Below are 14111 nucleotides of genomic sequence, written 5' to 3'. Positions count from 1 at the left end.
GTAGTTCTTGAGAAAACCGAGATATCTTCAGTTCTAAATCGTAGTAACTGTTTTTCATAATTGCTAGATTTTTCTGGAACAAACGTGTGTTATATATTCAATCAACGAATCAAAGACTTAAGTGTGCTTCTAAAATCAAATTAAACGGCTATCACGCTGACAGTTCATCTAGGTTCATGAGGTAGACAAAAATCTGAGTTAGGCTATTATATGTCCCAAAATTAGTAGGTAAGTAGGAATACATATCTATTTATTAGGTTTTCAATTATTTAATATAACCCGTAACAATATCAGCTATCAATGATCACATTTATTATTCCTCCTCTCGACTAGTTACAAAATCATTACTTTTCCCCCAACGTTTTTCAAAATCAAGCATTTGCGTATAACTTAAAAGCTAAAAAGAATTACCGCAATGTCCTCTATGCTCTTATTAATAGTATTCAAATCACATTTCGAGTCGCAAGTAGCACAATGATAATCCAGCATTAAGTAAATGACTCCTAAGAGACTTGATAAGATTAGAAAGCTGGATATGCTATACAGGAAGTTCCAAGGTTTAGACAGTTGCGTCCTCGATGATTCGCATCCAAGAGTATTGCAAGAGACGGCTTGCCGTCGACTTCTTCTTTGGCGACATTCCATTTTGATCTTCCTCTTCTTCTTTTGCATAAACGTTCTGCCGCCGCGTCGAGCCACCCTTGCAAATGTAAGGTAGTGCTTTTTGAATTTTTTGCTCACATTTCCACTAAAATTTTGGCTGTTTCATATTTTTTCTGTTTGTTACATGAACCAATTTTCAATGTCAATAAAACTTTTGGCATGTTGTTTTAGAATGGCTAGGTTGTAAGTGGCCAGTATTTGCTTTTTAAAGTTTGTTAAAACGCCACCTAGTGAGGATGGAATGCACTAACAAAAGGCTGCGCGGACGAAACAACTCGACTCATTGGCTACTGGAAAAAGGAACGAAGCCTTGTGCATAAATTACAAATGGTACAAGTCTAATAAGAGAGATGGCAGAATAAGTTCGTTAATCTGAATTTTTTTTTAGCTTTTATCTAAAGTTCCATTTCCATAATGCTGAACTGAATCTATTAAGCACAACCATAATATAATATTGTTTGATGAACCTACTTTTTATTTATTGTTTTTTTTTTCTTTCATCCTTTCATCTTCCTCTGTTGTTTTAGATTTACATAATTTGGGGGATTTTAACATGTTTACGTTTTTAATTAATTTTAATAATTTCTACTTTGTTGTATCTGATTTATTTTGCACCTTACTTCTCAATTTGTTGGTTATTTACGAACTTAATATTTGCTTGATGATCCTTGTCTATTATTTTGCCTATCATGTAATAATAGTCAATTCATATGAATGAATAAGAATGACTGTTAACTGAAACTACCGATCTCTATTATGGTTTTATAATAACGTAAATAAAGCACACAATTCCCCCACACAACTGACTGAAACCATATAGGTAAGTATAAGTTTTTTTCGATTGAAACGCATTGTTACTGTTTTTTTAAGTAAATTGAAAATAATAAACAGCCTCAAATACCTAATGAGTAGGTAAAAGAGATTATTTACAACCAGTTTTAATTGAAATACAGAGAAATATAAGTTACATAAGCCGCTCGCATAACTAATATATCTAAATATACACATGATGTAGGTAGGATACAATAAGCTACACTATGAAGATACAAGGGACATACATAATCATAGAATGACGTCAGATAGGAGAATAACGACAAAACCTCGTTACCGGCACCCCGTCTTTATCAATAACATCATTAACAGTCAATTTTAAGCCTTATTTGGAGTGATACAGAATACATATTCCAATAACCCCATCACTACTAATACATCACTAATTTTATATCCAATTTTGTATGCTTGTATTTATTATAGGTATTCATATTGCCACAACTATTGCCTAGATAGCGTTAAACTTTCTAAGTAAGTTAACGTCCGATCCCAATGTCCTGTCTATCCATTCTTTAGTCTACTAGAGATTAAATTTTGACATTAGCTCCATACAAGTCAGATTCTTCTCTGGTAACCATCTCAACAGCAGATACAATATTGGGAATGGTCGTAAGTAAATTGGATTGCACTACAGCCTGTTCGATTTGTGTTAATCTAACCGGTTTTATTAAACGAATCGGAGTTAGGAGCAATGAATGGTACAACTTGATCTTGAAAGAATGCTTCATTATTACGCTAGAAGCCGACTGTACGTGCTTAATCGCTTTCACGGCATATCAAAAAGTATTTTATGCCTCTATTATTCTTGGTACCTAGTAGGAAAGTACAAGAATATAAATTGAGTATCGATATACTCCAAAGGAACTGTAGATTCGAATAGTTTCCAGTAAAAATATTGTCTACAATCTATTAAAGTTGAAGACGAAAATAAACCAAGTATTCTACAGGTCCAAGAAACGAATAAGGAAGCAAGAGCCTAGTTCATTAACTTCGTGGAAATGCATAAGTTAGAAGGTTTAGTCGCGTTAGGCCGTTGTGCAGTCAAACCGCATCGAACAAAACCTCCAGACTCCTTACTTGAGGTCGGCCGTCGGATCTCGGTAAGTTGCCGCCATTTCGACGAGACGTTAGACAGAGATGGGGTTATATCGTCGATTTACTCGCTCTCATTGTATTCCCAACTTGTATTTCGTTTTACATTTCGAACTTTTAGTGTTGGCTTTATATGGTATCGATAGTCGTTATTTTTTTTATTTCGTAATCGTTTTCTCAAAAAGGCTTAGGTAAGTGATAGGTTTAGGTTTTGAAATAGCTTAATATACCACCTAAAATAAAAAGACCTAAATTAACTTACATCTACTTCGTAATATTCTTGAGGAGTAGGAACTCTTTCCAAATCATAAATATTTTGCAGAGGAAGTGTCATAATGACATGCATTTCAAACTTCATTGAATATGCAAATCAAAGACTACAATGTGTATACTTATGCAAATCGTTTTATCCTAAACTCGATTCTTCTACTGTATCATACACATACAGTTATTACTATTTACTTAGGTAGGTAACTACTTTAAACTCAATTACCCACAAAAAGTGTTAATTAATGATTATTTGAACAATTAATTAAATGTTAATGTTCAATAAATTCTAACGTGTTTCTTATTGGATTCGGTTTATCGACTGTGCACGGGCCTAGCCGCTCGCGCCGGCCGGCACCGCGCGGCGCTGCATGATGTCATTCATGCACACACTCACACATCGGACTTCGTGCGACTCGGTCGTGTCGTGTTGACCCGCGCGCCTGTTTACATTCTGTACACAGTGACTTCACGGCGAACACCCGTGTCAGTGATTTAATTTATTATTTACAATAGCTAGCTGTTAGATAGTTCACTCAACATGGCCAACAACAGGGCTGCCAAGTCAGGATTTGCCGCCGAAGCGCAGAGAAAGGTAAGTTCTGAACTTGCGAGATTTTCAAGCTATAACCCGACCGTGTGTTATAGTGCAAATGTATTTTATAGTGCGATGTGGGAGTGGCTCTTCGTAAACAGGTCGCGTTGTACGGCTAGATTATTGATTGGGGATGCTGTGAGGTCCAGAATTGTGTTACAAGGACTCAGCCGTGACCTAGTTATGGGAACAGATGGTGTGACCTCGTTTGTTGAGATACAAGGGCCAGATGGTCTTGAAGTAACGTCGACAGGCGGCACACATCATGTGTTTGCTTAGTTTCGTATTCTTATGTAGATACCTATCTTATTATTATATCTGTGGTTCTAGCAGGTTCCTATTATGGTTGTTCAGTAGACTTGACAGACAATAGCTTGAAACATGAATCTTTCTTGATGCTGCAATCTTTGTATTATGTATGCACCCTTACCAAGCACTTACCTACCCACTAAAAGTTAAAGGTGCAGATACACGTGGTTGGAACTCTAAACAGATGAATAAAACCTGTTCAGCATTAAAAAAAACAGATTTATGTATAAAAAAATGCCTTTGCCATAAACACAAAAAAATTATGAATCGAGAATTCGAGATTGAGTTAGCCGGTAGGTATGTTCCCAACTCGACTATTTTGTTTGGGTCGAAAAATCTGTTTGTGGGGTTAAAAGGTAAATAAATCAACTTTCAATGATTCATTTTATTTTATGTTTTGACAGCAGAATGGGGTTACTTCATCTTATCGTTACCATTATTATGGAATCAGCATGCCCGCTGTAACACCTAAACAATAGTGTTTAGTTTAAAGGCTAATAAATGTTATGTATCTTCATTCCAAGGAAAATTTCAGTAGATAGGCTTGTATATTGTATACAAATGGCGTAGTTTTGCATTAAAATACAAGTAACGTAAAGTAACATCACAAGTTTGCATTGAAGCAAGGTTGTAGACAGATGAATCATTTATCGCATTTTACAAGAAAAAATATTGCTAAATATAAAAAAGTGTTTTTATTATTAACTACGAATGTCAATGCTTGCAGTCCTTAAACAGAGTTCGAGGTGACTGGATCGCCACGTCCCATTAATTAAGCAATTTATTTTATTGTCTATTGTGACATTTCGTTCATAAAGAACGCATCTATGTAACAGCATCATTGTTCTATAAATAGATCTTGAATGATTATTTTTCGCTGCCATCTGTTTTTTAGAATATTTAAGCAGATGGTTATTAAGTACCTACTATCTGAATGAAAAAGGTACCTTACCTATAATAAATTATGATATTACAATAAATGAAATGTTTTAAAGGATCCTTAAGCTAAAACAGGTAAAAGATATTTTGAAAAGGTAAACTGACGTGAACCAGGATTAAATAAATCCACAGATGAAATCGAATACATCTACAGTCATTGTGTTACACACAAGCATGAGTTTCTCACCTAAAGTTACCGTCTCCAGAGCAAACGGTCCTAAACGGTCATTGCTCCAGCAACGCTCTGCCAACCAAGCCTTATGTCGTTTTGATAACTAAATAAATATTAATTAACCTCCTCTCCACGTACATAAAGCCCCATGGTACCAAAGCGAACATATAATTTACTTTCCGTTACTTCAGAATCAAACCAAGATCTGTGAAATTTTAAACTTTTACGGTCTTGTAATTATAGTCAGGACACCTTTCTTCCTGGCAGCGGTCGCACCGGTCTCGCATGTAGGTCAAGGAAGATCAGTTAACATGGATATAACCGGTTTTAGAACACTTTTTGTCCCGTCCTTAGCGCTCAGGTGGAAAGTTTTCTTTAAAATTTATATTTTATCAATCGCTTTTTCGATGAATACCAAAATAAGTATGTTTTCCGACTGACAAACAGGTACGTGAGGCTATGCGCCTTATCAGTAAAACGAGTATGCAGGTCAAACGGACGGACGTTTATATTGTATTAGTTACTCTCTTCTTCTAATTACGGAGTTACAGTTAGTTTCAATAAGACTAAATACATAATAAAGCGTATGATAGTGTGCACCGGGAAAATTAATTAGATAAGTACACATTCTTGTTTTTACTGTAATTTGATAAAGTTTGTGACATTCAACATGGATTAGTGACGAATCGCTTCCTTTACGAATTTTCTAACCCTCGCAAATAATTTGGACGAAACAGATGTTCAATTAGCTCAAAAGAATTTATTTTATACTAATTCACCGAGACGATGACTCATATAAGGCTCGGTTCTGTTACAACACACAGTACCGCACCTTATAAGGTATGGCCTTTACGCAGGATTCATTTATATGGCTTAAATGCAGGCCACTTTCAACCCAGCCATATGTTCAAGATTGACACTTGACCAAATTTCTCTTGTGATGTTAAATTTAAACATGGAATCCTGATTTAGCTTGTACAAGCAACATAGTAAATCGTTGTGTAATTTAAGATACATAGATTAACAAAAAGGTGTAGATCACATTACACCTTGTGTGGCCTAACGGTGAAATATGATCCATGTAAACAGTATTACTTCACCTGACGAAGTCATTTTAGTGGCAATGCAAAATACAACCTTAATAGTTTAAGCAAATTATGTGAATTAATTTACGCTTAAACTTGAAATTATTCCCATTTTTGCAAATCAATATACTGGTTGCATTGCATTGACACCGTCTGACAGTTGGCCTCGCACGGTGACCCCATTCCTGTCCCCTTACTAGTCAATGTTGGAGCCATTGTTGACGATGACCTGTGAGACTGGATACTTTTATACGATTTACCTTAAACCATATCACGTCTATAATAACAATACCTTGTACCTACATATAACGGTCAACAAAGAGCAATTCATCATCGTTCCCAGAAAATGCTCAATTTCCTTATAATTGTTGGTGCTGTAGGAATCATCTGACGTAACCGCGAGGACGCAGTCCATGCTTCAAAAGACTGGAGCCGTTGACATTGAATCATAGTTATTTATGGCTACAAACGTTTTTGTTAACACTCCGTGTATGGCTGTATGCCGATTAGTAGTGAATGAACGCTTTAATATCATTACAGCAGTATTGATATTCGCAATCTTATGCTTCTTGGCCTCGTTTCACATCTGCCCATGTCAGGAGTCAGCTAAAAAAGGGGAGGATCAAATAACGCAACATGAATGTAACCATTCAAAGCAAAATCATGTTTGTTCATTTTGTTACCAGTCTCTACATATTCCGTATTCATATCAGAGAAATCAGTTATTTTAGTACCGAAATAATGATTCGATAGCTGCCGTAGCTATCGAACCAACCTAATTCACCCAACGACCTTTGTTTTAGATTGATAATAATATTAACAAGCAACGGAGTTAATTAATTGAATATAGTAAATAAATAGTGATACTGGTGTATTGTTCAAAACTCGATGCTGGGAATTCTACAAATAAAACGAGTTAGTGATAGCAGAAATGTTGAGTTCACTTGTGTTTCAACATACAACCTTTTACTTATTTGGCGTACACCATTTTTTGATGACAGCGCAACATAGTTAATACAGGACGTTGCTTACAAGATATCACTTCCTCAAAGTTCAAACACAAATTAGACAACGCTTTGGAATATTAATGAAAGGGAATCGGCAGCTCCCATTTGGAACAAATTAAAATTCAAAACCTTCGTGGTTGAGCCAAATGTAGCCGACAAGGCAGGAATTTGCTGTGCGACATGGCAACAAAAATAAGTGTTACTTAAAAGTAGCTGAAAATCTGCGCTTCCTTCTAAAACAGGTTGTGCGAGAGCATGCGAACTTTTTTAAGGTTACAACGGCTGACATACCGGACTCTGAGTCACGATCGAATCCTTGGCTGATTACGTCAGCTTCATCGTGCGCATGAGTTAGTTTTTGGTGGTTTACTACGTATTGTTACAGGAAGATTCGATTATTTCATTATAGTTCTAAATAATTTGTTGTTGATTCATTAGCTTTAGGATTTGGTCATCGTTCGTGACTAGTCACAAACATGATAGATAAAATCGTATTAGTAAAACCTCTGGAATGTACTCGTACATACTTATTGTCATTACTTCGAGTACTTCTAATGTATTAAAATTGAATAGGAAATGAAAAATAATACCTGGAAACAATATACGCCAGTCACTTAAGTCTAAAAGTCAGTACGAACTCCTCAGGGTGCGCCAGACAGACATTTAAGTAAGTAGCCATTTCCCCTATAAACCCATCCCTGAGAATGGTGATTCAATGAAATCAGCCAGCCAGTCTAAAACGTCCTAGTTTGGGTCCACTTTAAAATTATATACAGATTTTTAAAGACATTTTGTTGCTCCAGCCAGTCTACTTAATATAAAACACATGACTTCCAACTAATAAAATGATCTTCTGAGCAGTTGAGTACGTAAACAAACGGGCACATTTAATTAGCACAGCTGTTATTGCACGTATCAATCCACTGTTACTTCACTATAGGCACGGAGACACAATTCTATCGCTTACTTTCGTAGCAAAGAACGTGATGAATATTAATTTTGTTTCTATGATAAGACGGTGAAATAATGAACTATTTCGAAACTTTTGTTTCAGAGTTGATAGCTATGTACATTGTTATATAAATTTGAAATAATGTGGTAAATTATCAAATGTCATGTGCTTCTGTGACAGAAATCATAAAAGAAAATATTTTATTCAGTTACAAATGGAATGTGCCAATCGAGAACGTTACCTTTTATTTTTGGTGGGGAATTTAACACTGTGACTTGAAATTATTTGATGATTTTCTTCTCTTTTTCTGTGTTCAGTAACTACTAAGTAGTAGATAACTATGACTAGGTACTATATGAACTTGACCAATACACGCCTTGTTTACAGTTTGATCTGCAATCAATAAAAACAATGTCCGCGTAATTTCACAGTTGATATTATATAAACATGAAGCTGTAATGTAATAATTGAGCAGAAACTAAGCGGCAGTGGCTATATTAAACTATTCGCTCATTTCTTATCAGTATGACCTTGGGCTTCCAGTCGGTTCTCAGTTGATATAGCGAATTGCATGACATGATGATGTTATTTCCCGTTTTCAACATAATACATACATAACTATGTACCTATAAGTATTATTATAATATTTAAGTAGGTAAATAGAAACACCCTATTGTGACTGAGTTTCAGGAAAGCGTAGATTTACTTATCTACTTTTACTGAGTTTCAGGAAGCGTAAAGCGTAGATTTTTAAGTTTTACGCTAAGTTGAAAGTCCTAGGGATGACTTCCTAGCTTTTGGGGTTAAGTTTCTAATGCTATATAGGTTCTTTGATACTCTTTGTGAAAATTATAAAGATATCTTTTATGTTTTTGTAACTCTGTTATAAAGTTGGCTTATCAAAATTCTCGGGATTACCAGACAAACCACTTCTGTGTCCTGAAATATTTTTCCCTCCTCAATATTAACAATGATAGCATTGTGATATGATAATAATATAACTTTAAAACTGCTGTCGAGTATGTAAGTATGTGCGTTGCGTTGACATGATCACATTATGAAATGGCATAAAAAAAAAATCGGCTAGGTGCGAATCGGACTCGAGCACATAGGGTTCAATGTGATTTATTTTTGCCAAAAAAAAAATTGCATGCTCCTACCTATCTATTAATGGTAGATATTTCACTTAATAAACACTTCCTAAAATCGCTATCTCTGCTAAATACACGGAAGGTAACCAGAGTAATTAATTAAATAAACAGGTAACTAATTAAAATCATTAATGCACTGATTGCTTGGTACCTATATTATATTTGATAATTTTGTATGTGGATATTCCTGTAACTGTCGGACTAAAAATAAAATGTACTTAAGTATGAAATTCAGTCCGCTATGACCAAATGGAACCAAACTATATTATTATATCCCATATTGATTGTTTGTAAACAACTCTTTTGAAAGAAAATGGCGTATTTTAACAGTGGACATACCTAGTTTATTGCTGTGACGGATTGATTTGCACTCAAATTAACTGCGTTTTAACCACAAACCAGTTTCATATTGCCATGAATGCTGTTCGCACTGAGTAAAACCACTAGCTACTTCAAATTGGCTAATATTTCTCGTTAAATGTATTAATTTCCTTCACCAAGATAAAAGACAAAAAGTCATTTTTTTGTAAGTAGTCTGAAAATCAGCACGTTTTGAAGGTCAAAGGTCCTTCACCACTTCCTATATTTCTTTGCTGGAAAGAAGAAGCGGTGGAACAAATTTTCATTTGAAGTTTCAAGTTAGAAAAGTTTATTTTTCTTCTCCATGCGTCTTTTTTTGGCGGTTTACTGACAAAAATGTCAGACCTCTAATACATACACCTCTACTCTTTTTTTTTGGCAGGGGAAAATCCTCATGGACTTCCCTCCACCTGGGGTCGGTGGAGGGGGTGTGCCGGACTCTTACCGGCTAAAAACCCACCCAGTGTTGCCTTCTATTACCTATTGTCGAGGGCACGGGTATCGCCAAAGCATTCTTCCGCACCCCCGACAGGTATTGGCCCGCCAGATGTTCGAAGGCGGGCCCCGTCAGCCTCTGTGGCCGTCACCCAGCGGCCACAGCAAACTCCACTAAGAGAGGCGCGCGCAACACAACGCCACCGTCTCGAGGCCTGTTACTGATCGGACGACAGACGCCCCTAGTCTATCGCCCGCAGGCCGCGCCCTATGGTGGCCGGAGATCAGCCACCCTGCGACGCCCACCACGTCTGCTGCGGGCGGGGAGAGAGGAAGCAGTTTCTCTCCCTTTCCGCCGCCTCCTTTAAAACCATCACATCCTCACAAAAGGAGGCGACGGCGTTCCACCCTTCTTCGCTGCCGACCATGCAGGACACGACAGCCGGCAGCGAAAGACTTCCCGCAGCATCTACTACTGCCACTAGGTCACGGCGCTGCGTTGCCCATGCTGGGCATTCCAACAACGTGTGCAGCGCCGAGTCCTCTGTGCAGATCCCACAGTGGTGGCATTCGGGCGTGGGCTCCCGGCCTATGCGACACAGGAACTTTCCGAAACACCCATGTCCGGTAAGAACCTGTGTCAGGCGGAAGCTGAGGGCACCGTGGCTTCTCTCCAGCCACTCCTTCATAACGGGCCTGACCGCCGCGACGACGGCGTGCCCTGCCGTGGGTCGCGCAAGTCGCTGCTCCCATTCCACCATTAACACCTGGCGGAGCTCTGCCCTGCGCGCCTCAACTTGTCGAGGCACGAGACACTCACCCCGCTGCACTGCTTCCTCGCGCCATGTATAGAGTGACGCGAGGACTTTCCCGTCTAGGTCCCATGGTGGGGATCCGGCTAGGAGGCATGCCGCTTCAAAGGAGATCGTACGGTATCCCCTTATGACCCTGATGGCCATCGCACGCTGAGGTCTTCGCAGCACTGCAAGATTGCGGGCCGTCAGGGTGTTCGCCCACACTGGCGCGGCGTAGAGCGCCATCGCCCGCACGACCCCCATATAAAGCCTCCGGCAGGAGGTATTGGGTCCCCTGAGGTTGGGCAGCAGGCGTGAGAGCGCAGAAGCTGCGGCCAACAATCGGGGAGCAAGACGTTGGAAATGCGGCCCGATATGTATGATTTGATATGTATGTAGTGTATGTAGGTATTATACGTAGGTACATAACACAGAATTACTGCACGATACTGATCATTTATTTGATCTTACCTCGATCAACAATTCGTTATTCCTTTAGACTGGAATTAAGTACATTCTCACTTATATGGCTAGACCGTATTTTCAGCCAACCAGTTTACGAGTACAAAGTGGGTCGATTTTAATGCATATCGTAAACCTCCTTGGAAAATGGATACGTCGCAGACAGATAAAGCATTAAAACACGCTGTAGGTATACCTATAGCATTGGCTTTATGCCTTCTAGAAAGTTCCATAGAAGTTAATACTATGAACCTTTACTTAATTTAATGATTAGTTTTTATTTTGTCTCACTAAAAACGAGATTGCAATTTAGTGAAAAAATATGGTATCTTTTAACATGATTTTGTCCAACATTTATAGATTGATCCCATCATCCCCCATAATCCCATTGAAATCAATGGATATTATCAATTAACCTAACCTAATGCTATCTTTAATTTTCTTTTTCAGATTAACAGCAAATACAGCGAGGAGCTAGCGCAGGAGTGCCTAGAATGGATCAACTCTATCATCGGCGAGCCCACCAACACTTCGGGAGATATGGACAACTTCTACGAAGTGCTCAAAGACGGCACCATTCTGTGCAAGTGAGTTTCTTAATATTTTTAACACAGCGTGCTTATGGTTCCGAAAGTCAATGGCTTTTAGTTAGTTAGTCCTAGTTTATTTATTTTCTTCTACAAAATTTTGGACCCAAGTGGAAGAAATGTATGAAAACTTTGCTAACTAAAAACAAAGGGTTTGGAGTAAATGGGAACAAGCCGCGCATATGGTCCATACAGCCATAATACCAGTCCTGTACTATAAAACACTACAAAAGGCTCGAACTATTGGTGCCTGACTAAAAGTTCATTTTCTCAAAACATGCATCAGAAGACTTGAAATTACCTGCTACATTAATCATAACTATACCTACAAGAGATAAGTTACGTAATCTTTCCCTTCAATGACCATGACAATGTGAATTGAATCACTGTTCAATGGCACTATAGAGCACTTTGCTCTAGGGATTGTCCCCGGCTTAACCTAAATTAAATTATCGTTTCTGTCTGTCTGCGGACAATAGATGTTTTGTCATACATACAAGAGAAATAAACCATACTGAACTGTAGGAAAGTACTTAAGTGCGTATAGGTAAAGGATTTTGTTTGTGAAGAATAGTCAAACTAAACTTTCAAAATCTAACTGTCCGACCCACATACGACTATCTCATCCACTTAGCCGAAACGGGAATATTAAAGAAATAAAAATCGTCATCTCGTCCGAAATCAATTTTATGCGGGCGAGTTAGGAAAGCAATTCTTTGCACTACATTAGCAGGAAAACCTACAAGAATTGATAAATGGGTAGATAGATAACAGTAACGGAAACCATTGATCAGCATTCGAAACGCAGTACCATCTATATCGGAGATGCATAGCGCAGTATATCTAGAAGTTATAGGTTCCGCTAGCGAGACGGAATGTCCTCAGCGAACATTGTATTTGCATAGCAACCAGACTTGCCGTCTCAATAAGTAAATATCGGCCATCTCTCTTCGGACGACTATTCAAAGCCTTTGTAGATGTCGAAAGAAGCAATATTTTAAGCGAATATCTTCCTTTCTTCTGGTTCGTCATGGCAAGCTGAATATGAAAACTTGTCTGAGTAAGCAGTGAAGTTTGTGAGTTTATTTGAAGGAGTGTTCTCTGAAATGGTATTAGAAGAATTCTTGAAATTCTTTTACAAACTAACTTATTACCAAGTTATTATAATTTATGTACATTTCAGTATGGGGAACTCCTGAATAGAGAAACACAAAATAAAGCGAGAGACATTGTGATTTTAGCTTCACGTAAAATTGGCTGACGTTACACAGCGTAGGAGGATTAAGTAATTAGGTAGGATAGCCTCAATGTCGGCCTTTCTCGAATTACCCTGTCAATATTGTTCCCTCGACTCATCACATAATGGAAAGAGCATAATATAATATTCCATCATCGTTCTATTATGGTGTCTATAAGCACCGATTGTTTTATATGTGGTTTCATAAACTGACGTAGGATTACAGAGATGGGTAACATCATGAAATGAGTAATAATATTCACTAGGTACCTACTTGAAGTTATACCTATAACCACTATTCTTTATCCTCAATTCTTACTGGCCTTTCTCAATGTCACTTGAAAATATGTACCTCAGTAGGTACATCAGCGATGAAATACTCGTAAATATGGTTACGTAAGTACTTATATATGTTGTTTCCTCTCTTTACAGGCTCGTAAACGACATTCAGCCTAATATGGTGAAGAAAGTGAACGTATCAAAGATGGCGTTCAAGTGTATGGAGAACATCAACGCTTTCCTAGAAGCGGCTAAAACGCTGGGCGTGCCCGCGCAAGAAACATTCCAGACTGTTGACTTGTGGGAGAGACAGAACCTCAACTCCGTTGTTATCTGCCTCCAGTCACTTGGCAGAAAGGTAATACTTATTCACTGAATAATTTAACTGAAACCCTAGTCTGTTTGTAGGCAAATATAAAAGATTCATAAAAGTTGATGCCTGCCAGTAGGAACATAGTTAATAGTGACCTCATTATACCTACACATGTAAGTTTAAGACGATATTATGCAACTGGCAGTTACCTACACTTTTGCTGAAAGTACCAACTTTCATGATCTAAAAGGAAAATACAGAAACACAAAATATAAGTAACACATCTATGTTTTTCACTAATCATTAATTTAAATTTCTTATATTCCAGGCCGGTAACTACGGCAAGCCTTCGATAGGACCCAAGGAATCTGAAAAGAACGTGCGCAACTTCTCTGAAGAGCAGCTGAGAGCCGGTCAGGGTGTCATTTCTCTGCAGTACGGGTCCAACAAGGGCGCCACCCAGAGCGGTATCAACTTCGGCAACACGAGGCACATGTAAATCACAGACTGTAAAGGCAACACCACACGCCACACTTCCCCACGCGCCCATGACAGTTTCTCGAAAGTTCTGCCATCCGTCG

At 38.1% G+C, this 14111-nt stretch overlaps 1 protein-coding gene across 1 annotated transcript; it reads left to right on the top strand.

Annotated features, from left to right (window-relative positions):
- Positions 1 to 3251: 3251 nt before the first annotated feature.
- LOC110375876 (myophilin) lies at positions 3252 to 14054 on the top strand. Its single transcript, XM_021334159.3, has 4 exons — positions 3252 to 3448; positions 11565 to 11701; positions 13371 to 13575; positions 13859 to 14054. Exons 1-4 carry the CDS (start codon positions 3395 to 3397, stop codon positions 14027 to 14029), a joined length of 567 nt encoding a protein of 188 aa, XP_021189834.1. The 5' UTR covers positions 3252 to 3394; the 3' UTR covers positions 14030 to 14054.
- Positions 14055 to 14111: the final 57 nt, after the last annotated feature.

Source organism: Helicoverpa armigera, chromosome 2 (assembly GCF_030705265.1).
Source record: "Helicoverpa armigera isolate CAAS_96S chromosome 2, ASM3070526v1, whole genome shotgun sequence".
NCBI lineage: Eukaryota > Metazoa > Arthropoda > Insecta > Lepidoptera > Noctuidae > Helicoverpa > Helicoverpa armigera.
Note: the sequence above shows the minus strand (reverse complement) of the source record. Positions and strands in the feature narration are given on the sequence as shown.